This window comes from Eurosta solidaginis, chromosome 5 (assembly GCF_040869045.1).
Source record: "Eurosta solidaginis isolate ZX-2024a chromosome 5, ASM4086904v1, whole genome shotgun sequence".
NCBI classification, from domain to species: Eukaryota; Metazoa; Arthropoda; class Insecta; order Diptera; family Tephritidae; genus Eurosta; species Eurosta solidaginis.
Window position 1 is genome coordinate 216,725,401 of NC_090323.1, and position 27,288 is coordinate 216,752,688.

General features: G+C 38.3%; 1 protein-coding gene across 1 annotated transcript; it reads left to right on the forward strand.

Moving 5' to 3' along the window:
* The first annotated feature begins 4,782 nt into the window (after positions 1-4,782).
* Positions 4,783-20,562, forward strand: LOC137233627 (ninjurin-A-like). The gene is made up of 4 exons (XM_067756815.1): positions 4,783-4,887; positions 18,116-18,224; positions 19,858-20,057; positions 20,118-20,562. The coding sequence occupies exons 2-4, from the start codon at positions 18,179-18,181 to the stop codon at positions 20,286-20,288; spliced, it is 417 nt and encodes a 138-aa protein (XP_067612916.1). The 5' UTR covers positions 4,783-4,887; positions 18,116-18,178; the 3' UTR covers positions 20,289-20,562.
* Positions 20,563-27,288: the final 6,726 nt, after the last annotated feature.

Sequence of the window (27,288 nt, forward strand, 5' to 3'; positions counted from 1 at the left end):
GCGTTTTGGAAGCAGAGGATTTGGGGAGACCTAAACTGAAATGAGAGGGGTAGGTAGAGGATTACTTAACCTCCCTTGGTGCTCCCAATTGGCGTGAATTATGCATTCACTCAAATTCACTTTTAAACGTTGTGCTATGAGAGATTATTGTCTTAATTTCTGTTTTACTGTCAATGTAAATTGACGCGGCTGCCGTTTTTGCTAGGCTACCCATATGCTAGGCATTGATAGCTTACATATCTCCTCTAATTTTTTTGGGAAGGTCTTTGGTTGTGGCCATCTGTCAAATAAGGACTACATAGTGAAGGATACAATCGCAGTAAATATCCATCGATGCCTTCTTCATTCAGTCGTCTACGTTGAGTTTCCATGACAACTGAATATTAAGAATAATTCCTAGATATTTTTTACATAATTTTGTCTGTAAGGTCATCCCTCTTAGCTTAGGACTAGTCCAAGTCCCAATCTAATACTTCTTAGTAAACAAGACCATATCCGTCTTCTCCGTGTTGGCACTAAACCCGACAGAAGATGTCTATGTAAGGACGTATATCCCTACGAAACTTCAACATCATCTGCGTACGCCGTAACTTTGACAAGTCCCTCATCCAACCGCCTGAGTTAATAGTGTATATTTTATTATAAATAATTTGCAGAATAATACATAACCAAGAGAGAACAGGCCAACGGCCTTGCTGTGGACCAATAGGGTTGACTGGGAAGCCTTAAAGTACTTATGACCATTGAAACGTTCCAATTAATACAAAGAAGGTTTGACTTTGGAAGTATGATAATGATTGAATTTATTAAAGAAATTCGTTCTCTTTTATACATAATTTCTTAACCTACACATTCATAATTATTCTAACACTAACAAACTAAAAATATGTACATTTGTAATAATGGTATGCAAAGTCAGCAGATTGCTTCATTGATCTATTTATGTAAACCATGTAAAATGTTTGTGTGTAAATATTTGGGTAATTCACATTAACAAAGTAAACAATGTAAAACAGTTGTGTGTGAATATTTTGGTGATTCACATTAACAAACTAACACTGACAATTGGACATTCCGATCGGCACGTGTATTGACCGGCGTGACTAACTAAGCAAAAATATGAAGGTGTGAAATAACAAGGGTTTCGTATTCGGCATTCAATTGATGTTGACTTCCCGCTGTGTCGGGTCAATGTAATTTATGTAGCACAATATTGTAATATGACTGCGCTATGACTGCGTGTGGCAGGTTCATAAAAAATGCATTGGCATGTAAGTTCATAATGCATAATGCCGCAAATGTATTGCATAGGTGGGCATGACGCATAATGCTACACCATCCGCCTTAGAAAAAGAGGCTTATATAATTGTGGGCAATTGTATAAGACTCCTTGTTTGAATTTTAAATGTTTTAGAGTTTGTGTACTTTGTTTTTAATATGCTGACCTTGATACTTTTGGTATTTTTACATTTTGTTTTTGACTAATGTTTTGTATAAGTTCTTTTTTTAAATTATTTTACTTATTTTACACAGCCGGATTTTAAATGAGTCGACCCACTTAAAATCCGGTTGTCTTTAGAAATTATTCTCTAAAATATTTATGTATTTATAAAAATTTATACAAATATGAAGCTGAGAAAAAAAATTTCGTTTTCAATTGCTTTGATATCTAATGTGCGATGAGTAAAGTGGAATGCTTATTTTAAGATTATTTGCTTTAGATTATCAAAAGGTTTTCAAATGTGTTTAAGCCTATTCTTATGGATTATTAATTCCTTATCTTTATTGTTTCTATTACCAGTTTCTACTCTATGTGGTGTTCAAGTAAAATTGTGATTTTTGTCAATTCTCTTTACCTTATACCGTCATTTATATCTACTGTCTAGCTTATGGCTAGCCTCATCTCTAACTAATACTAGATCGCCTAATTTTATTTCCTTATTGGTGCTACTTTTATCATAATTAACTTTTTTTCCTTTAGCTTCTTTCACTAATTTTCTAGCTCTTTGTTGTGCTATTTGAAGTCTATATTTAACTTCCTTATCATATGCCTCGTGAGTATACACTGGGCTTGTTTTATTCTCGTCTAGGAATTCGTAGTTCGGGGAGTTTTTCGCAAATATAAGCTCGTAGGGGCAATACCTGTGTACGGTCGATGGGGTCGTGTTGTAGCAGTACGCGAAATACTTGAGGTATTCATCCCAATCATCTTTATCACTGGATATGTATGAACGTACATATTCGTTAAACGTTCTATGACTACGCTCTACAGTGCCTAAAGTTTGATGATGGTATGGTGTTGAGGTTTTATGCTCAATTTTTAACAGTTTGCATATTTCTTCGAATAAGCAATTTTTGTATTCGGTTCCCATGTATGTTAGGATTGTTTTAATGCAACCATAAATCAGAATGAAGTGCTCAAATACAGCTTTAGCAACTGCTATCGCATGTTTGCTCGGAACTGGAATTGCCACCAAATATTTGGTGAGGTCGTATATGATGGCAACTGCGTATTCGTTTCCATTTATTGATCTCGGTAATGGTCCGACCGTATCGATCATTACTATATCAAAAGCCTTCAGAGGTGTCTCCGTTATTGTCATTGGCTCTTTTATATGCATATTTATTTTATTTTTCTAACAGTGGATGCAGCTCTTTACGAATTTTCTTACGTCGTTTTTCATGTTTAGCCAGCTATATTTCTGCTTGATTTTATTTGTCATGCGATTTATTCCTAGGTGGCCACCACTAATAGGATCGTCATGATATTTTTGCAGAATTTCGTTAATTTTCCCGGGTTTTGTCACATATATAACCTCTGGGGTTAGTGCAATTGTTAGTTTTTCGAGAACCTTGTTTCCTATTTCAATAAATATTCCTACTGCAGTAAAATTTCTTTTAAACAATTTGTCCCCTAAGAACAACCGTGTTCGTACAAGGCCTAAATTGCCGGCCTGTTTTTCGAGCCTGATAAAGAATTGTCCTAAGTCAATCTTATCCTCAACAATAAGGTTGCTTGTATCAAAATCGCTACAAATTTTCTTTCCTTTTTTGAAATAGAATTTCGAAGGATTGAAAACGAGTTCGACTAGTCTTTATACTTCAAATTTATTTAGCGCTTCGTATATTTTGGGGTTCTCTGTGTGAATTTCTTTAATTTTAATGTTATTTTTTATATTTTTAGCTGCTGATCTAGTTGAGACTTTCATTATTTTGCATGCTTCCACTGACATTTCTTTTAAATTTGTTATGTTAATGCGAGACAATGCGTCCGCGACGTGATTTTCTAGAAGCGTAAGCAATTTGTAACTGTTTGCCATCGTGTTCTTGGCTAAGGACTGTTCCGCAAGCATACCCACTAGCGTCTGTTGTTATGCAGAATTTTTTATTGAAGTCGGGGTATTGCAAAAGTTGTGGGCTGATTAATGCTTCCTTTAAGTAGACAAAAGCTTTTTGACATTCTTCTGTCCAGTCGAAGGAAATATTCTTTTTGCAAAGCGTAGTTAATTTTCTTGAGTACTCTGCGAAATTCGGTACTAATCTTCTGTAATAACTGCAGAACGCTACGAACCTTTTAACTTCATCTGCTGTTTTTGGTGTTGGGTAGTTTTGAACTGTTTCAAATTTGCTTGGGTCGGGTAGTATTCCCTTGCTTGTGCATTTATGTCCTGAATAAGTTACCTCTTGACTGAAAAATAGGCATTTATCTGGATGTAATTTTAAATTGTACTTCCTACAAGTCGAGAAAACATCTTTTAAATTTTTCAGCAAGTATTTTTCTGAACACCCTAGTACAACTAAATCATCCATATAGAGAAATTCTTGGGATGGTTTGAGACCCGCAAATGCTAGTGTCATCATTCTTTGGAATGAGTTTGGTGCTACTTTTAATCCCTAGAGTAGTCTTTTGAATCTATATGTACCATTTTCTGCTGTGAATGAGGTTATATCTCTAGAGTCTGGGTGTAATTATATTTGATGAAAACCTGACATAAGGTCTAGGCATGAAAAATATTGTAACGAATTTGCTGCAAATCCTCTTATTTGCCCTTTTGCTAGGTTCGTATCGCTAAACTGTTGAATAAATAACTCCGATATTGAATAATGGAAAAATGGCCTTTATTAAAATATTCCACAATAACACTCAAACTGTGAACTGAATAATAACCAAACTGATAGCTTAAATGAAACTGACTTTCAAAATTATACTGCTGTTACTCGCTAGATATCGTCTTAGTCGTAACTGCTTGACAACTCAAATCAAACTGAACTACTTCTTACTCGCTTGCCCCGCTTTTATAGTTTACGCTGCATACATCTAGGCTCTTCTATTTCCAGAACTTACCAACTATTTCGTGTGTTTATAGTACTCATATAGTTGCTATTTGTTTACAATTATCTACTTTTCAGCATCTCTCAGATGTATGTGAGTTTGTAGTTTACAGTCTCTCGCACACACATAGGCGTATAAGTAAATGCATCTGTGTGTGACATCTCTCGACTGCCTTATATATGTGTATACATAATTTGATTATTGACGTAAATACCGCTTAGCATGGCCTTAGCATCGCCTTAGTGATGGTATAACTTAGTGATGCTAATATCCGTGACAATATTTTGCTTTTCCAAGTTGATCTAAAATATCATCAATTCTTGGAAGTGGGAATTTATCTGCTGCTAATTTTTTGTTTACTTGTCTGTAGTCAACTACCAGTCTCCATCTCTTTTCTGTATTACCTGGTAGTGATTTTTTAGGTACCAGTAAAATTGGACTGTTGTACTCTGATATTGAAGGTTCTATAATGTCATCTTCAATCAATTTATTAACCGGTTTACTTATTTCTCCTTTTTGTATCTCGGGCAATCTATCGTTTTTTATGTAAACTGGTGTGTCATCTTTCATGTGTAGTTTTTGTTTATAAAAATTATTAGAGGAAATTGGTTCTGTTTCTAGTGCAAATATGTCTATGAATTCTGTGCATAATGAAGTTAACTGTGAATTGACAAATTTTGGGAAATTTTTGGTTAATCTTTTTAATTTTCCTGTGTCATTACTCTGTTTATTGTGTGTGTTTGTTTTAATTAAATTATAGTCATCTAAGTTTTCAGTATGTATTTTGTAATTTTGAATAATTGTGTTTTATGTGTGGTGTTAATAATTCTGATGAAAGGTTGATCTTTGTTTGTGATTGTGTTTGCTACAAAAATGCCTTCAGCCAGTTGTTGGTGGGGTATGAAGATGGTTTTGTTATCAGTGTTTACTGTTACCTGTCTAATGACTTCAGATCTAGCAGGGATTGTAATTGTGTTAGCAGTCAGGTAATTTGTTTGTGCTTCTTGGACATCCTGGCAGAAGTTGGGAAGTTGGACATCTCGCTTCTTCTTGGGTTCATCAGGGAATGCAAGTGGTTCGTTGAGGACCGCTAGGAGGTAATGGGGCTAAACGAATTTGCCGCCAACCTGTACTTACTGAGGGCACTCACAATGGACAAAAATGTCTCCGAGTGGAAGTGTGGGTATCACCCACGCACGCCCTCTTAACCTAACCTAAACTAATACATAACCAATTGCTATGCATTATTAATTAGGGCTTTATGTGATTAATAGTGTTATAAGGCTGCGTTATAAGACTTTTAGAAAAAGTGAGCATGGTCTTTAACCGATTTTGATTATCTTCACTAAAACACTAAAGACGGGCGAACATGGCTTAATCAAATTATACTGATGAATTTTATATATGGAAGTCTATATTTATCTCGATTCCTTTATACCCTTACAACCAACTGTTATGCAATCAAATTTATAATACCCTGCGTACAACTATAGCTGGGTATAAAAATGTATCTGGTCATTCAAAAATACTACTTACGCTCGGTTTTTCAGTAGTTGGTTAAGCTAAACTTAAACTAAGTTTGCTTAAACTCTAGCCAAATTTAAACTCCAGTTAAACTACTGAGCAGTTTTTCAGTCACAGTTTAAGGCCGCCTTTAGGGTTAGCTTTTTTATTATCTAAATAATTTGTAGATACGGCAACAGCTGGATTTTGTTTACCCAAGAAACATGGAAAAAAAATTCTCCAGCGAAATATATATCTAGTTTCGGAGGTGATACCCAACGTCATTATTTAATTATTCTTAAACCAGATAGTTCTCGAGTTGATATCCAACTTCATTCTCCAATCACTACCATTCTTTGAGAAATTTTGTAAAACTATGTGCAACGTCATTAATATTATTTTATTAATTATTAAGTAGCTGCGTTTTCTTGCATCTATGCACGTTTACGCTTAAATTTTATATGGACTGCTAAGCGTTAGACTTTATCTACACCTCTGAAATTGCTGCGCATAAAATTAGTACTACTAAATTTCAATGCGCATAATACTCACATGCAACTGAAATATGTGTCTATTTTTCACCTCTACACTAATTCTATATATCACCTCTAAAAATGTGTGTCCACTATTCATCGCAGCAGATCCAGATATATGTTATACTGTATGGCCACCAGAGGTTTGTGTCTGCGCTTTTCGGTACAACATGACGCCAATAACTGATAAGTTAACTAGGGTTTAACCCTGCCAGATCGGCCGCTTAAGCTAAGCTTAAACTTCAGTTAAAGTAGACTGAAAAACTGCAGAATAACTTTAAGCGTAGTTTAACTGACAAACTGAGTTGAACTTATACTGAAAAAAAGGGCCTGCGAGATACTATCGCAATTGAGCGGAAGAAAATAAGTTATGCGACAGTAAAATACTGCCGTTCACAATCAGTTTTTTTGTATAGTATACAACATGTTGTTGCAATTTTCTTTGCATTTATAATTATTTTTACTCTTAATTATAAAACCCGTTGGAAATTGATTGCTATTGAGACGCCGTGGCCTTCACTTTCGATTCAGCGCATATAGCGCCAGTATGCGTGATTTAGGGTTCAATTGTCTCAAATAAATATTTAAAATTTTATAATATTGTAGGTTTGAAATATAGTAAAGGAATATTAGAGTGCTCGCTATTTCCCATATTGGTTTCACAGTGGTCCCGATTTAATAGTTTATGCACAGATAATTATACTCGGCTTTCCAGATCGTGTTAAGACTATATTTGACATTGTGTAAAAACATATTGAGATCCCTGGCTTCTGACGGAAAGTGGCATTGTTAAACCGCCGACAAATAATTTTTCCTGGCATCCTGATACTTAGCATATACATATATTCATAGCCAATTTTTTGCTTTACAAACCTTATATTCCCCTTTAGAAATCCTATCGAATTTTTATTGAGCACTGATACGACCATTATTATTCGCATTGGGATTTATTTGAAAAAAAAAAGAACATTATTATTAAGAATTCATGAGCTTAACACCGGCTTATAATAATTGAATATTCAATTATTATGTTTTTCTAAGAGAAACTGAAAAGAAAAAAGAAACATTTACTGGCATATTGCGATGGTACCATTTCGTAAACCGCCACGTAATCATCATAAGGCAATTTCGTAATGTTATCGAAGGTTTCACCGAGATTCGAACCACGAATCAAACGGTGCAACTGCAGTTGCCTTAACCACTAGGCTATCCTGTTTGTATTTGTTTCCTTGCTTAATTCAGTTTAAGGGAAGGGGAAGCCGCCCTAGTGGTCGGATTCTCTTGACGACCTAAGAGCGTCCAGTCGGCGGCTTTTCAACAGAGCCAGGACGAGTAAATTACCCTCGGACTGGGAGCTCTATAAGGTGAGTCTGGGGATTTATAAATATGAAATAAGGATAGCCAAGCGAGATGCATGGCGAAGCTTCTGCGAAAACGTAGAAGGCTGCAATGAATCCGCGAGGCTTAGAAAAATACCCTCTAGGAATCCCGCTCCTCTGGGGTATCTGCGAGATGATGGTGGGGACTGGTTGATGAGTAGCGAGGAGTCCCTAAAGCTTTTACTGGACAATCATTTTGCCGATGTCCCAGTTGCGCAGGAATATTCGCCTGCATGGTGGGCGGTCGTTGGCCATGCAGAAGTGACTGCCATTCCAATACGGCAAAGTCAAATAACCTGGGCTATAGGGACGTTCAAGCCCTATAAGTCTCCGGGCCCGGATGGAATCATTCCTGCGCAACTTCAAAAGTCTTTGGGGATTTCCTGCCGCTGGTTGCCCATCATCTATACTAACTGCCTCAGGCTTAACTATATCCCGAAGTCTTGGCACACGGTTAGGGTTATTTTCATTCCGAAGGCCGGCAGAAGCTCTCATGTATCACCTAAGGATTTCAGGCCAATAAGTCTCTCGTCGTTTCTTCTTAAGACGTTTGAGCGGTTGATTGAACTGTACCTACGGGAAAGGATACCTCGGGGGTTACTGTCGGCTTCACAGCATGCGTACTGTAAGGGCAGATCGACGGAAACGGCTCTCCATTCGATTATAAAGCAAATAGAGTGGCCCCTAGAACACAAAGAGTATGCTCTGTGTGTCTTTCTAGACATCGAGGGGGCTTTTAACAATGTCTTACCTGGGGCAATCGAAAGAGCTCTGGTGAGTTTAGGAGTCGAGGCGGCTCTGGTTGAATTTATTAGCAAACTTCTATGCGGCAGAATTGTCGCAGCGGAGTGGGCATAATTAAGAGGAAGATGTGCAGGGGTACGCCACAGGGGGCTGTCCTGTCTCCTCTCCTCTGGGTTGTGGTAGTCAACGAGCTTCTTGTGGAGCTGGAAGCCAATGTTTGTCGGGTGGTTGCCTATGCAGATGACCTCGCTATCCTAGTCAGAGGCAAATTTCTGGGCACTGTGCGCGATGTTCTGCAGGTCTACCTGGATATTGTGGCTAGGTGGGCTGAAAACGGAATTGGTTCTTTTCACAAGGAAATATAAGATGCCCGATTTCAGAATTCCATCGATTAGAGGTGTACCGTTGGTACTTTCTGATAGGGTTAAATAATTGGGGATTGTTTTGGACAAGAAACTGTCCTGGAGACCCAATGTGGAAGATCGGGCCAGGAAGGCCGCCATTGACTTGTACTGCTGCAGAGGGGTTATCGGAAAGAGATGGGGACTCTCGCCAAGAGTAGTACACTGGCTTTATGAGATGGTGGTCAAACCGATTCTGCTATATGGGGTGCTGGTCTGGTGGAAAGCACTGGACACGGCGAGCACCTCCAAAATGTTAGTGTCAGTGCAATGGACGGCGCTGATCGATCAGTGGCGCTCTCAGAACAACACCTACCTTGGCACTGAACGTCATGCTGAACATATACCCAGTAGATATTGCGGGAAAGGCGGCCGCGGCAAGGTCGTTGGTCAGGCTTCGCGATATGGGATATGGACTTTCTGACCGCGGACACTCTAGCCTTCTTACCAGTTTCGACATTATCCCGGACAGAACGGACTATTGTATGCCGCTAACTGCTCCCTATACAACCTTCACCCCAGTCATTCCAGAGAGAGAGGAGTGGGGAAGAGGAATTATCTGGGGCATGGGACCGGTTAACTTGTTCACGGATGGGTCGAAGCTGGATGGAAAAGTTGGCGGAAGTTGCTGCGATTAAGAATTCGGTGGATGGAATGCTATCCAGTGCTACTACGGTTAGGGAATTTAACATCTACTCTGATAGCCGAGCGGCTATCAAGGCCTTGAGCTCAACTACAGTGCGATCGAGGGTGGCTTGCGATTGCATCGAATTATTTTACAATTAAGATTATCTGGGTCCCGGGCCATAGTGATATCCCGGGTAACTGTCAAGCGGATCTCTTAGCCCTCATCGGTACAACTGAACCGGATGAAGATGGCAGTAGGGATTTCGGGATCCCGCTGGCCACCTGTGGATTGCTCCTCCATAGCTGGGCCTCGAGTCAGCTCAGCAAACGTTGGGCGGACACCACGTCTTGCAGAGTAGCAAGATCTTTCTGGCCGAAAGTGGATGGCAGGAGGTCTGCGGAATTAATTGGGTTCACTAAGGCTCACCTATCAATGGTCATTGGGGTTTTGTCAAGGCCCTGTCCCATGGGTATCCATGCGGTACGTCTCAATATACTGGAAAATCCATCCTGCTGCAGCTGTATGGAGATGATGAGGTGGAATCACCAAATCACTTTATGCTTGATTGCCCAGCTTTTGCCAGAACTAGGCGAAAGTACTTCGGTCGCGACTCACTTGGATCTCCCGAGGACTTATCCAAAGTTGAGATCGGTATCATTCGGAGCTTTATCGTTGCTACCCAACGATTCTCTAAGTAGCTAGATCTAAGTCACCGTTATTTTTGGTGTATGTAGTATCACAACGGACCTTCATGTTGTCCAAGTGAGCTATTCTTATCAGGGCAGCTACTACCCAACCTATCCTATCCTATCCTAATTCAGTTTATCTCATTTCTACACTAACAACACAATTGAGACATTCTGTCTCTATTAATAACATTAACATAATAATTGAATATTCAATTATTATAAGCTGGTGTTAAGGTCATGAATTCATAATAATAAGTAAAAATTGAATACACCATTAAAACAAGCAAAAAAACATTATGTTAATGTACATATATCTTATGATAAGCAGTTCCAACGTTTACTCATACCCTCCACTCCTTCCCTTCTTTCCATACCAATAATCTCTTTCCCCACAATTATCTTTATATTTTTCTCTCTTTTTTCTTTATCTCTTACCTCTATATCCCTCTCAATCTTTCTGTTAGCTCTCTTTTTCCCACTCTCTCCATCTCCCCCTCCCCACCCTATAGTTCTGCCTTTTCCTTTCGCCGTCCCTGTCCGCTTACGAAATCTTCCGTTTCTCTTTAGTTTTACCAAAGAAGACAAATAATAATAAGAGACGACCAGTTTGCTACGAGTGGTGAGTAACTCGCTGGAAATAAAAAAATGCATGTCGAATGTTTTCTATGAGGACTGAATTTACTCCCATTTATCCATGCCGTTTAGGCACCTTATGCAAATGTGATTTTTGGAAAGAGAAGTAATTAATTAATTAAATACAGCAAAAATAAAGGCAAATACTCCACAAAAATGTATAAAAGACTTTAAATGCACATCTCACAAAAAAAAAAAAAAAAAAACAAGTAAGGAAGGCTAAGTTCGGGTGTAACCGAACATTACATACTCAGTTGAGAGCTATGGAGACAAAATAAGGAAAATCACCATGTAGGAAAATGAACCTAGGGTAACCCTGGAAGTTGGTGGTTAACATGTGTATCAAATGGAAGGTATTAAAGAGTATTTTAAGAGAGAGTAGGCCATAGTTCCATGGATGGACGCCATTTAGGGATATCGCCATAAAGGTGGACCAGGGCTGACTCTAGAATTTGTTTGTACGATATGGGTATCAAATGAAAGGTGTTACTGAGCATTTTAAGAGGGAGTGGGCCTTAGGTCTATCGGTGGACGCCTTTTCGAGATATCGCCATTAAGGTGGGCCAGGGGTGACTCTAGAATGTGTTCGTACTATATGGGTATCAAATGAAAGGTGGTAATGAGTATTTTAAAAGGGAATGGGCTTTAGTTCTATAGGTGAACGCCTTTTCGAGAAATCGCCATAAAGGTGGACCAGGGGTGACTCTAGAATGTGTTTGTACGATATGGGAATCAAATGAGAGATGTTACTGAGCATTTTAAGAGGGAGTGGGCATTAGGTCTATAGGTGGACGCCTTTTCGAGATATCGCCATTAGGGTGGGCCAGGGGTGACTCTAGAATGTTTGTACGATATGGGTATCAAACGAAAGGTGATACTGAGCATTTTAAGAGGGAGCGGGCATTAGGTCTATAGGTGGACGGCTTTTAGAAATATCGCCATTAGGGTGGGCCAGGGGTGACTTTAGAATGTGTTTGTACGATATGGGTATCAAATGAAAGGTGGTAATGAGTATTTTAAAAGGGAGTAATCCTTAGTTCTATAGGTGGATGCCTTTTCGAGATGTCGCCATAAAGGTGGACCAAGGGTGACTCTAGAATGTTTGTACGATATGGGTATCAAATGAAAGCTGTTACTGAGCATTTTAAGAGGGAGTGGGCATTAGGTCTATAGGTGGATGCCTTTTCGAGATATCGCCATTAGGGTGGGCCAGGGGTGACTCTAGAATGTGTTTGTACGATATGGGTATCAAACGAAAGTGGTTACTGAGCATTTTAAGGGGGAGTGGGCATTAGGTCTATAGGTGGAGGCCTTTTCGAGATATCGCCATTAGGGTGGGCCAGGGGTGACTCTAGAATGTGTTTGTACGATATGGATATCAAATTAAAGGTATTAATGAGGGTTATAAAAGCGAGTGGCCTTTAGATGTATATGTGAAGGCGTTTTCGCGATATCGACCAAAATGTGGACCAGGGTGATCCAGAAAATCATCTGTCGGGTACTGCTAATTTATTTATATATGCAATACCACGGACAGTATTCCTGCCAAGATTCCAAGGGCTGTTGATTTCGCCTTGTAGAACTTTTTCATTTTTTTCTACTTAATATGGTAGGTGTCACACCCATTTTACAAAGGTTTTTCTAAAGTTATATTTTGCGTCAATAAACCAATCCAATTACCATGTTTCATCCCTTTTTTCGTATTTGGTATAGAATTATGGCTTTTTTTTCATTTTTCGTAATTTTCGATATCGATAAAGTGGGCGTGGTTATAGTCGGATTTCGGCCATTTTTTATACCAAGATAGAGTGAGTTCAGGTAAGTACGTGGACTAAGTTTAATAAAGATATATCGGTTTTTGCTCAAGCTATCGTGTTAACGGCCGAGCGGAAGGGCAGACGGTGGACTGTGTATAAAAACTGGGCGTGGCTTCCACCGATTTCGCCCTTTTTCACAGAAAACAGTTACCGTCATAGAATCTATGCCCCTACCAAATTTAAGAAGGATTGGGAAATTTTTGTTCGACTTATGGCATTAAAAGTATTCTAGACAAACTAAATGAAAATGGGTGGAGCCACGCCCATTTTGAAATTTTCTTTTATTTTTGTATTTTGTTGCATTATATCATTACTGGAGTTGAATTTTGACTTAATTTACCTATATACAGTAAAGATATTAAATTTTTTGTTAAAATTTGACTTTAAAAACATTTTTTTTTTAAAGTGGGCGTGTTCTTCACATATTTAGCACATATATAGTAATAGTAGTAACGTTCCTGCCAAATTTCATCATGATATCTTCAACGACTGCCAAATTACAACTTGCAAAACTTTTAAATTACCTTCTTGCAAAAGTGGGCGTTACCACGCCCATTGTCCAAAATCTTACTAATTTTCCATTCTGCGGCATAACGTCAACCCATCTACCAAGTTTCATCGCTTTATCCGCCTTTGGCAATGAATTATCGCATTTTTTCGGTTTTTCGAAATTTTCGATATCGAAAAAGTGGGCGTGGTTATAGTCCGATATCATTCATTTTAAATAGCAATCTGAGATGAGTGCCCAGGAATCTACATACCAAATTTCATAAATTATCGTGTTAATGGACAGACGGACGGACGGACGGACATGGCTCAATCAAATTTTTTTCGATCCTGATGATTTTGATATATGGAAGTCTATATTTATCTCGATTCCTTTATACCTGTACAACCAACCGTTATCCAATCAAAGTTAATATACTCTGTGAGCTCTTCTCAACTGAGTATAAAACAAGTAAGGAAGGTTAAGTTCGGGTGTAACCGAACATTACATACTCAGTTGAGAGCTAAGGTGACAACATAAGGGAAAATAACCATGTAGGAAAATGAACCGAGGGAAACCCTGGAATGTGTTTGTATGACATGTGTATCAAATGAAAGGCATTAAAGAGTATTTTATGAGGGAGTGGGCCATAGTTCAATAGGTGGACGCCATTTAGGGATATAGCCATAAAGGTGGATCAGGGTTGACTCTAGAATGCGTTTGTACGATATGGGTATCAAATGAAAGGTATTAATGAGTATTTTAAAAGGGCGTGGACCTAAGTTCTATAGATGGACGCCTTTTCGAGATATCGCCGTAAAGATGGACCAGGGGTGACTCTAGAATGCGTTTGTACGATATGGGTATCAAATGAAAGGTGTTAATGAGCATTTTAAAAGGGAGTAATCCTTAGTTCCATAGGTGGACGCCGTTTCGAGATATCGCCATAAAGGTGGACCAGGGGTAACCCTAGAATTTGTTTGCACAATATGGGCATCAAACGAAAGGTGTTAATGAGTATTTTAAAAGGGAGTGGGCCTTAGTTCTATAGGTGGACGCCGTTTCGAGATATCGCCATAAAGGTGGGCCAGGGGTGACTCTAGAATTCGTTTGTGCAATATGGGTATCAAACGAAAGGAGTTAATGAATATTTTAAGAGGGAGTGGGCCTTAGTTCTATAGGTGGACGCGTTTTCGAGGTATCGCAATAAAGGTGGACCAGGGGCGACTCTAGACTTTGTTTGTACGATATGGGTATCAAATGAAAGGTGTTAATGAGTATTTTTAAAAGGGAGTGGGCCTTCGTTTTATAGGTGTTCGCCTTTTCGAGATATCGCCATAAAGGTGGACCAGGGGTGACTTTAGAATTTGTTTGTATGATATGGATACCAAATGAAAGGTGTTAATGATTATTTTAAAAGGGCGTGGGGCTTAGTTCTATAGGTGGACCCCTTTTCGAGATATCGCCATAAAGGTGGACCAGGGGTGACTCTAGAATTCGTTTGTGCAATATGGGTATCAAACGAAAGGAGTTAATGATTATTTTAAGAGGGAGTGGGCCTTAGTTCTATAGGTGGACGCCGTTTCGAGATATCGCCATAAAGTTGGGCCAGGGGTGACTCAAGAATTCGTTTGTGCAATATGGGTATCAAACGAAAGGAGTTAATGAGTATTTTAAGAGGTAGTGGGCCTTTCTGGACCAGGGATGACTCTAGACTTTGTTTGTACGATATGGGTATCAAATGAAAGGTGTTAATGAGTATTTTTAAAAGGGAGTGGGCCTTCGTTTTATAGGTGTTCGCCTTTTCGAGATATCGCCATAAAGGTGGACCAGGGGTGACTTTAGAATTTGTTTGTATGATATGGATACCAAATGAAAGGTGTTAATGATTATTTTAAAAGGGCGTGGGGCTTAGTTCTATAGGTGGACCCCTTTTCGAGATATCGCCATAAAGGTGGACCAGGGGTGACTCTAGAATTCGTTTGTGCAATATGGGTATCAAACGAAAGGAGTTAATGAGTATTTTAAGAGGGAGTGGGCCTTAGTTCTATAGGTGGACGCCTTTTCGAGATATCTCCATAAAGATGGACCAGGTGTGACTCTAGAATGCGTTTGTACGATATGGGTATCAAATGAAAGGTGTTAATGAGTATTTTAAAAGGGAGTAATCCTTAGTTCCATAGGTGGACGCCGTTTCGAGATATCGCCATAAAGTTGGGCCAGGGGTGACTCAAGAATTCGTTTGTGCAATATGGGTATCAAACGAAAGGAGTTAATGAGTATTTTAAGAGGTAGTGGGCCTTTCTGGACCAGGGATGACTCTAGACTTTGTTTGTACGATATGGGTATCAAATGAAAGGTGTTAATGAGTATTTTTAAAAGGGAGTGGGCCTTCGTTTTATAGGTGTTCGCCTTTTCGAGATATCGCCATAAAGGTGGACCAGGGGTGACTTTAGAATTTGTTTGTATGATATGGATACCAAATGAAAGGTGTTAATGATTATTTTAAAAGGGCGTGGGGCTTAGTTCTATAGGTGGACCCCTTTTCGAGATATCGCCATAAAGGTGGACCAGGGGTGACTCTAGAATTCGTTTGTGCAATATGGGTATCAAACGAAAGGAGTTAATGAGTATTTTAAGAGGGAGTGGGCCTTAGTTCTATAGGTGGACGCCTTTTCGAGATATCTCCATAAAGATGGACCAGGTGTGACTCTAGAATGCGTTTGTACGATATGGGTATCAAATGAAAGGTGTTAATGAGTATTTTAAAAGGGAGTAATCCTTAGTTCCATAGGTGTTCGCCTTTTCGAAATATCGCCATAAAGGTGGACCAGGAGTGACTCTAGAATGAGTTTGTACGATATGGGTATCAAATTAAAGGTATTAATGAAAGTTTTAAAAGGGAGTGGTGGTAGTTGTATATGTGAAGGCGTTTTCCAGATATCGACCAAAATGTGGACCAGGGTGACCCAGAACATTATCTGTTGGATACCGCTAAATTATTTATATATGTATTACCTGCCAAGATTTTAAGGGTTTTTTATTTCGCCCTGCAGAACTTTTTCATTTTCTTCTACTTAATATGGTAGGTGTCACAACCATTTTATAAAGTTTTTTCTAAAGTTATATTTCGCGTCAATAAAACAATCCTTACCTTACCATGTTTCATCCCTTTTTTCGTATTTGGTATAGAATTATGGCATTTTTTTCATTTTTCGCAATTTTCGATATCGAAAAAGTGGGCGTGGTTATAGTCGGATTTCGTTCATTTTTCATACCAAGATAAAGTGGGTTCAGATAAGTACGTGAACTGAGTTTAGTAAAGATATATCGATTTTTGCTCAAGTTATCGTGTTAACGGCCATGCGGAAGGGCAGACGGACGACTGTGTATAAAAACTGGGCGTGGCATCAACCGATTTCGCCCATTTTCACAGAAAACAGTTAGCGCCATAAAATCTATGCCCCTACCAAATTTCAAAAGGATTGGTTAATTTTTGTTCGACTTATGGCGTTAAAAGTATCCTAGACAAATTAAATGAAAAAGGGCGGAGCCACGCCCATTTTTAAATTTTCTTTTATTTTTGTATTTTGTTGGACCATATCATTACTGGAGTTGAATCTTGACATAATTTACTTATATACTGTAAAGATATTACATTTTTTGTTAAAATTTTACTTTAAAAAAATTTTTTTTTTAAAAGTGGGCGTGGTCCTTCTCCGATTTTGCTAATTTTTATTAAGCGTACATATAGTAATAAGAGTAACGTTCCTGCTAATTTTCATCATGATATCTTCAACGACTGCCAAATTACAGCTTGCAAAATTTTAAATTACCTTCTTTTAAAAGTGGGCGGTGCCACGCCCATTGTCCAAAATTTTACTAATTTTCTATTTTGCGCCATAAGTTCAACTTATCTACCAAGTTTCGTCGCTTTATCGGTCTTTTGTAATGAATTATCGCACTTTTTCGGTTTTTCGAAATTTTCGATATCGAAAAAGTGGGCGTGGTTATAGTCCGATATCGTTCATTTTAAATAGCAATCTGAGATGAGTGCTCAGGAACCTGCATACCGAATTTCATCAAGATACCTCAAAATTTACTCAAGTTATCGTGTTAACGGACGGACGGACGGATGGACGGACGGACGGACGGACATGGCTCAATCACATTTTTTTTCGATCCTGATTATTTTGATATATGGAAGTCTATATCTATCTCGATTCCTTTATATATATACAACCAACCGTTATCCAATCAAACTTAATATACTCTGTGAGCTCTGCTCAACTGAGTATAAAAAACTAGCGACTACCTCATAAAAAACATCAGCAAACATTGTTTTAATTTATCCTCTTTGGTTTTAACTTTATCCTTCTCTATGCCGTGTCTTGTTCGATTTTTCTTCCCGTCCACTTCCCTATCAAACCAAATCCGCAAAAGTATTTAATGCGTTTTCCTAACTTGGTTTTACCTGCATATCTTAAAATAGCTTAGGGAAGTTTCTATTCACCTCTACTACTTTCTGCGCCCTTTTTCGTTACCACTTCTAATCGCCCACTTCTGCTGCCTCAACTTTTTCTTCTTTTCCTCGTTCATTTTGCAAGTAGGACGATATTTCTCTCAATACCAAAATTTTTATGTAATATTTTTGACTGAAGTATAATCTCTGAAGGGCTGAAAAGGGAAAAATCGTTTATTTGATTTATAAGGACCACTTACGATGTAGTTACTTTTTTTAGTTCAATTAAATGGTTTAAAAAAAAGTCAGAATTTCCCGAAGATCATTTCGTCTTATCTTCCTCGCAAAAACCCACGAACAGAATCAATTTTTAAATTTGAAAAGTACACACCAAAATTTTGTGGTGGATTTGTACGGCCAGTCATCTAGATTTTCATTATAAATAGTTAAAACAGCTGCTTTTTTAAAACTCTATAAAATAAAATTACTTTCGCATTTCATTCCAGGACTTTATTGATTTGGGCGATGATCGTTCGGACCGAGATCAACTCAACGATCAAAACAAATTTATGGACACAAAGCGTAACGAGATATCTAGAGTAATACATGTACCAGGTAAACATTGGTTTAATATTTGAAGCCCAATGCCATTGTTGGTAAATTACTTACTTAGGCGCTGGACATAACTAGGCCTTTTAAACAACTGCAGTATTATGAAGTGCAACGGGGAAGACTACAGGAGGTGAGGTGCTACAAAAGTTTCGAAAAAATTACTTAAGCGACGAATGTTGGGATCTAGACCAGAACATACCGTTCGATGAAAACATCCTTTGCACTGATATAAGTGTGAGCATCCTAAAAGGATTTATTTCCTGCACATGCGGCAAAACCATTATTCTGAGCCGGGGCTAGGTTCAACACCTTCCCGCAGCAAGAGAAGCATGAAGCATTCCCGTTGCAAGGGTCTGCTCGGAGGATAACAATTTGTGGGAGGAGCGCATATTTAATGGTGTTACACTGAAATGTTAGATCTTGGTCGGGAAAATTTCTGGTCGCTCAGTACATTTGAAACCAAAACCTGGGGGTTCCAAAAGATATCTGATTAAAGAGGCCCGCCTCCCTCCCAGGAATTTAATGGGTCATTTCCGTGAGCTATATAAAGAAATTCGGCACTCAAAGAGTTGGCCATATGAAGAACAGAAACACAAAAGCACTTTCATAGACATCCACAAAATTTCGTTAAATTTCTATGCCAACAATTTCGCGGTGACCCCCTTTTTAAAGGCAAATATATTAAACTCGTAGTTGAGGAAACCAACCAACCCAGGAAAATGTGCGTCACTATAGCTCAACTTCTATCTGGGTACTGTACATATTAAACTCTTAGTTATTTTTTTCAATACCCGGAAAACTTGGCATCCCAACAAACACATGATTGAAGAGACTTCGCCTCCCAAGGCCTTTAGGAGTCATCTCCGCAAGCATTATGAGGAACATTGGCACTCAAAAAGTGAGACGTATGAAGAAAAGAAGCTCTCAGAGATATCCACAAAAAAGCTGTACTATACCATCAAATGTCTGGTAAACTTCATTCTCAAAGACAAATACATTAAACTAGCAGTTGGAGAAAGCAACTTCCGCAGGGAGACGTGTGTCACTGTAGCTCAACTTCGGTCTGGATACTGTATACTCTTACTTTTCCCGCTGGAAACATGTCCCCACATGACACCAACCATCTTTTCATTTGCAATGTGGGATCAACGCTTCTGACACCGATATCTCATTGGTCCAACCATGTTAAAAACGCAAGTTTCCTCGGTACAAGATATTCATGGCGATTTGTGGGTGACCTCACCTATTTTATAGGGCGAACCCCTGCTACACAGCAACAACATATCTAAATGTCGGTCCCGTTAAGAAAGGGTTAGGGTTGTCGCATAGTGGTTAGGGTACAGCTATTGAGTTTCCTTGGAGCGATCCTTACTTTGACTCCTGCACGACACCCCTAAGCCGCCTTTAATCGGGACCAACATTTACATGTGATATTTTTGACCTAGGTATTGCCATATGAAGCGATGAGACTGGCAAACATGCGTTACTTGATTTATGAGTACCCCTAATACAATTATATTAAGAAAATATTCCATCGATGCCCATTTATAAAAAAATTGTTTACAAAAAAATATATACTAAAAAGGAAAACTTACTTGATATTAAAATTTTTATTTTCCATTTATAACCTTAACAGAGGAAAGGAATGCCTTTGAAAATATTGCAATTGTAAATGTTAGAGCGTATGCTCAGAAAAAAACTCTTGCCCAGGGGATGATGGATTTGGCATTACTGACAGCGAATGCCAATCAATTACGTTATGTGCTGGAGACCCACAGAAGACATCCATATTTTTATGTCAGTTTAATTTTACTAATATTCAGTATCGGCTTTCAAGTAAGTTTAGTTTGTTTTTCTCCTCCTAAAGAGTGATGTATAATTTTGAAACATTTTTAGATCGCTGTTGGTGTTGGTTTGATCTTAACCAGTCGTTACAATATCGCAAATAAGAAGGAAGTTTATCTTGCTGAAAAAGTTAGCAATTATACAATTTGTGGCATTTTTATAATAACTGTGATTAATGTGTTCATATCGGCATTTGGAGTGGCGGAAGACATACAATGCTGAAGTGAATCAATCTTCGTTTATTCCTCAAGCAGTAACACCTCATACGTAAATTCAACGCTCAAAATTCCTTTTACCACTCACCTTGCCACACATACTACGGAAAAGAAATCCCTTATTTGTTTACGAAGCTCTTCTGGCGCTGTGCACCACTGAATTAAATGTATTCTTTCATAAGATTTGTTTTCCTAAAACTTTGTACCAGTGATATACACATAATAATATGATATCTAAGTAAATGATTTTTATACTCAATTTTAAGCACAATTTTTATACCCAAGTTAGGGAAAACATTTTAAATGTTTTCTATGAACTCTTTCAATTTAATTATATGGGCTTTGATAGTACAAAAACCTGACTAAAAATAACTCTTTTTTATATGGGACGCTGAAAACTAAAATAATATAAAATGCACTGTCGACGGCGCGGTAAAAGCTGCTAATTCATTTTTCACTCGAAACGTTCTTTTAACACTGATTTAATATAACTGGTGGTGGTGCAAAAAACTTAAGTATTGTGACGAATATTAGCAACACTAAGGGATAATATCATATCTAAGCCGATGCTAAGCAGTGACTTGAATGCACATCAATAAATCAATCATTATGTCTACACATATGTACGTACACGCAGCAGAGAAGAGACGCACAAACACATGCAGATATCTTATCTGAGATGCTCCCAAAAGTAGGCAATTATAATTGTGCTCACATATACACGCGCATATGAGAAGCTATAAACGTAGTAATTTTATAGCTGATAACCAACTAGTTTATTCTAGAAATGGAAGCGCCTAGAAGTATGCGAACGAGAAATCACAGAGTATAAAAGGCAGCAACAGTAGAGGCACGACAATCAGTTTGGTTTAAGATGATATCTGGCGAGCAATAGAAGTGTTATTTTGAAAGTAGTCTAATAAAGACCATTTTACATTATCGAATATTGGAGTTACGTTAGCAGAAGGTTGCAAATAAGCGGAATTGCAGTAAATTCATTACAGTATTTTATATACCAGATTGTTAAAAACTATTAAAAACAAGTAAGGGTGTCTAAGTTCTGGTGTAACAAAACTTTATATACTTTTCTACATTAACACGTAGCCGTGCGCATCTTGCGCAACCAATATAAAAGTCTTTTAATCAAATATCAACAAAAATCTGCTGAATATCAATCAACTAAAACTTACAGCTTGCGCTGCCATCTAGCGTATGCTAGCAACTGCCAGCAATGCATTGGAAATATTCAGAATAGTGTCATAGTACCAATAGATTTCTTTGTGTGCTCACAATCGTTTATTTTTAACAAATTATTTTAATAAAATATAGCTAAACAAAAGCTTTAAGACCAAAATTGCCCAAAGCTCGCTAATAGCCCGAAACTCCATCTTTACAACCAAAACTGTATTTATAGATTTGGATTCCTAATAAGAGCGAAAAATGGGCCCGTTCATAAATAAAAATAGCAATTAGAAATAATATATGTGACCCGGTCTATGAAAAGATGGCTGATGACTCAAAAAAAATTTTTCCACTTTTTTCTGGTTTCGATAGTTTTTGAGACGCTCTTTCACGTGGTGAAAACTAGAAAGTCCTAAATCGCTTAGAAGTGTACTAAAATTGTAGATAAAGAAGAGCACAAATGAAAGACGATGAAGCCTTTGGTTCCTTCGACGCCACTTTGGTGGCTGGTGAAGCATCCTCAGATTTTTTTGATAGCATGTTTTTCGATGGCAATGGAGCCAAAATATCGGTCAGAAACTGGTTTGCGCTTTGCCTTTTGGGCATGACTGTTCATAATGCAAAAGGAAAACTACTAAGGAACTGAAGAAATACATTGTTTATCTTTAACAGCTGTTTCTCGCAATTTCTTTTTGGAGTCATAAGCCACCTTTTCATAGGCGGGGTCACATATATTATTTTCAATCACTGCAACAGAATGACAATATTGCCATAAATCCTCTAAATTTATCTTCGTTTAGTTAGTTTTATTTTTATTGAGTGTTTGGAGCTATATAAAGCAAAAGTGACAGCACGAAGTTGCCAGATAAATTTCTCTGCATGGTTACAGAATATGAAATCTACTGCACATCTATTTAGCTCTCAGTATTGAAAATATACGCTGGGAAAGCCAACAAATTTTTAAATTTTTTTTCTGACCGCGCTTTGTTTTGTATTGTATTCTGCTATCCATTAAAAAAATAAATGTAAGGCGCGATAACCTCCGAAGAGATCTAAGGCCGAGCTTCTCTTCCAATTTGCGTCGTGCTCCTATTGATTTGCCATACAAATCGGCCGGACGGGACCTACATGTTTTATGCCGACTCCGAACGGCATCTGCAAGGCAGATGAGTTTTCACTGAAAGCTTTTCATGGCAGAAATACACCCGGAGCGCTTGCCAAACACTGCTGAGGGGCGACCCCCCTTAGACAAATTTTCTTCTAATTGAAAAACCTAAAGAATATAACAAGGAATTCGATTTTATAAAGTATAAAGCAAATTAATGGTCATAGATTTTTGTTAGTGTGATGTTAAAATATACTACAGTAGTTTAAAAATGCAATAAACAGACGCGGTAACCTGTTTTAAAGTTACTATAGTGGTCTCGTCCGGTCACTCGCTGTCAAAGTGCTAGAAAACTCAACTTTCACAACTTATCATCCTGTCAGATAACACGGGTCAACACAAAATTTTACTTTGAGTTCAAAGCGTTAAATTTCAATTCTTTAGGTGGTAATTTGACGAAAAAAAAATATATATGGTATGTAAAAGTTTGCTTTCCTATTTAGGAAACCGCTTGAACGAAATTTTTTAAAATCTGTGATTTAAATTTTTAAATGAAAATGAAACAATTCAAATAAATATTTTTAAGTTTTAATATCTTTTTTTATGTTCATAGGTACTATCCCTCTATAAATCCCAAATATAATCTCCCATCATGCTTTCATTATATTAGCCTTGATAACGTTATTCGAAGAAGAGTCTAAAAGCTCTGTTTTACTTTTGGTAAATTTAAATCTCTAATGAAATCATTAAAATCTTCGGTAGTGATGAAATGATGGTTTTGTTGTTCTGGTGTCGGTAAAAACTGCTTATCGGCATTGCTTTTTATAAGAACTAAGAGATGATCCATTTCTCTGCGATAATTTTTTCGGTGGCTCTGGTACTGGACGTGTCAGATCGTGTGCGACTGGAGCAGAAAAAAATTCAAGATCAGGATATTCGATAGGTTTTGTATTTTTACCTCTACGTCCTTTACTCGGATTCACAATGCAATAGTAGCAGTTTTTAACGTGGTATTTTGGTTCTCGCCAGATTCCTGGTGTTGCAAATAGAGCTTACGATATCTTCTCGAACACAAATGGGATTTTCGAGACCCGAGAAATCGAGAACTCGACTTCTCGCGAGATTCTCGTGTCTCGATGTACTCGTAAATCTCGCGAGCTTTTCGACGTAAACTTAATTGCTGTATGGACAGTATTTATACACTTGGTTTTTTTTACTTGTGACGTTTTTTTTATTATATTGCTTTCCAATGACATTTAACTCAAAACAAATTTATTATACATATAATTTTGTGCACAATATTTTATTTTTTCAACAATACATCGAGAACACGGCTTCTCGCTAGATTCTCGACTCTCGAAATACTCGTAATACTCGCGAGCTTCTCGACTTTCAATTCAACCGCTGCATTGGCAGTACTCTATACATTTCGGTGTTTTTAGTTGTGGTTTTGTGGAAATTTTCGCTTGTGCTCCAGAAGAAATAGTGAGGTCTATATAAAACAGCCAATGAATCGATTAAATTGAATGTCGAGAAACTCGCGAGTATTACGAGTATTTCGAGATTCGAGAATCTCGCGAGAATTGAAAGTCGAGAAGCTCGCGAGTATTACGATTATTTCGAGATTCGAGAATCTCCCGAGAAGGCGAGACTAGCGAGAAATATCTTCTCGAACTCGTAAGCTCTAGTTGCAAGATCTTTTCTCACCTCGATACTATCCTAAATATAGAAAGAGAAATCAATATATCTACTTTATTTAATTTACTACTTAAATAAAATTTGCTTACCTTACATACATCTTTTACAACAACTACAAGCAACATGTGGAGACCACGTCTTTTCTTGATTCCAAACAGGATAGCCAAAATATGCTTCGAAGGTTTCACAAAGGATGAGAGATGTATTTAATTCATTTTTATATCTCGAACTTTAATAAATTACCCAAAAAGCATCAGCTTCATACTGTTACGAATATTAGCAACACTAAGGGGTACTGTCATCTCTAAGCCGATGCTAAGAGTGACTTGTATGCACATCCATAAATCAATCATTATGTATCTACATAAACGAATCAATCATTATGTCTACACATATGTACGTACACGCAGCGGAGAAGCAACGCACAAACACATGCAGATATCTTATCTGAGATGCTCCCAAAAGTATGCAATTGTAATTGTGGAAGTGTCGCTCACAAATACACGCGCATATGAGAGCTATACACGTGCATCCGTACTTATAATTTTATACCAGTAACTAAGTAAATTCTGGAAGCGCCTAGAAGATGCAACTTGGAAATCGCACAGTATAAAAGCAGCAACAGGGAGGCGCGCTAATCAGTTTCGATTAAGCACGCTATATGTTGAGCAATAGAAGTGTTATTTTGAAAGTACTTGAATAAAGGCCATTTTGCATTATTCAATATTGGAGTTATTTATTCAACAGTTTAGTTATTCGAACTTAGCAGAAGGTTGCAAATAAGAGGATTTTCAGTAAATTCGTTACAATTGGTGTCAGAAGAGGAATTGTTGAATAAATATCGAAGACTTCGAATACAACTTGGATATGGCAAAATTGAGTGAATTGACGATCCAGCAACTGAAGGAGGAGTTGGAAGTCCGTGGTTTGGCTACTTTTGGTGATAAATCCCAGCTACAAAGACGACTAAGTGTAGCTATGTTATTTGAAGGAATCAATGCTGAGGGGTATGTCTTTCATTATGATAGCGACAAAACAACAACAAAAATGGAAGAAAAAAACGAAACACCGCAGACAGTGACGAGCACAATATCTGCACAAACATCGACAATGGCATCTCAGCTGGAGTCACAGGAGGAACACATTTCAGAAATGGAGTCGCAAATGTCATCCCAATTGGAAGAACAGAAGACATACATATATGTCATCTCAACTGGAAGCTCAAGAGGCATGTATATCTGGAATGTTGACAAAAATTTCGGAAGAGGTATCATCGCAGCTCTTTGCGAAACTGGAAGAGCAGGATGCAAAAATTTTACAAATCGGGGACAAAATTGATGCCGAGATATAAGCGTTGAAAGGTCTTAAGCAACGGTTACAACTAAACCGCCCAACTGTTCCAGCGAGCAATCCGAAGGTAAAAACTCCATCTTTTGACGGCTCTGTTCCTTTTGAGGTATTCAAGCTTCAATTTGAGAAGACGTCAGCAGTGAACAACTGGAATGCTGAAGATAAAGTTGCTGCACTGTTCGTGGCATTGAAAGGGCCTGCAGCTGAAATCTTACAGACAATTCCGGAGTACGAACGGAAGACTATGAAAAATTGATGAGCGCTCTAGATAGATGTTACGAAAGCGAGCACAGGAAACAGATATATCAAATTGAGTTGCAAAATCTTTACCAAAAGGCGAATGAGACTTTGCAGGAGTTTGCGACGGATGTTGCAAGATTGGCTCATCTCGCAAATGCAGACGCACCCGTGGAATATACCGAGAGGGTTAAAATTCAGAGCTTTATAAATGGAATACGGGATGCCGAAACGAAACGAGCTACATATGCGAACCCAAAGCCAACATTTGCTGAAACGGTATCCCATGCACTGACTCAGGAAACAGCGTCACTTTTGAATAAGCCGGCATACAAAGCTCATCGCGTGGAAGTGGAAAGGCCAGATTGTGTAGGCACAATTTTGGAAGCACTGAAGGGATTACAACAAAAAAATGCCGGAGTTATAAAGTGTTTGACGTGCAGTAACCTAAGTCACATTGCACGTCATTGCAGCACCGGTCATGGTAGTTCCAACTTGGGTGGCCGTAAACGCAAAGCGGGAAGAGATGAGCAACAGCGTGCCAGATGTAAAAATCGAGGGCTAGCTCCAGCTGTTGAATGTCCTGTGATATCTGTCTCGCAAATTGGAAGAAAATCGAGTAGTCTTAACGTCAGAGGAAATGTGGATGGCAAAGAACGTGTACTGACTGTCGATACGGGCGCATCTCATTCCTTGATTCGATCTGATTTGTTCAACAGGAGAGTAAAGCCATTACCTGGAGCAAGATTGCGTACGATTACTGACGAGTGTAACCATGTCCAGGGAGAAGTGGTATGTGAAGTCTTAATTGGGGAGGTCATGGTTCTACACAAATTCATTGTGGCGGAGATTGTTGATGAAGTCATATTGGGAGTGGACTTCTTAGTTGACCATGACATCAGGATCGATATGCGGAGAAAGATTATGCGCTATAAGAACCAGGATATACCACTTAACTTTAGTTTGGAGAAAGGGTTCAGCAGTAATCGGGTACTGGTGGAGAAGACTCGACAAAGGTAAAAGTTGATGGATCGAATGGGCCAAATAAAGAGAAATCAAAAGTACCTGCGAGAGAAACACTGGCATTGACAAACCCTAATGGACGCACAAAAACGAAGGAACGAATTTCCCAGAAAGAATACGAGGGTAGTTTCAAGCCGGGCGCACTACTGTTGTGAAACGCGGGAACGATACTGATTATGCGAAGCCAATCCGTCAAACGCAAGCTCTACGAAGTAGTTCATTGGCCAAACAACAGATTGTGAGGGAACGGCCCAGGGTAATGAGTAGTAAGATGAAACACAAGTACGACAAGAAAAATTATTCGGAAGGTTTCCGGGAGGGAGATTTGTTACTGCTATACAACCCTCACCGGCGGAAAGGTGTTCCAGCCAAATTTTGGTGCAGTTGGGAAGGCTCGTACAGAGTTGTGAAG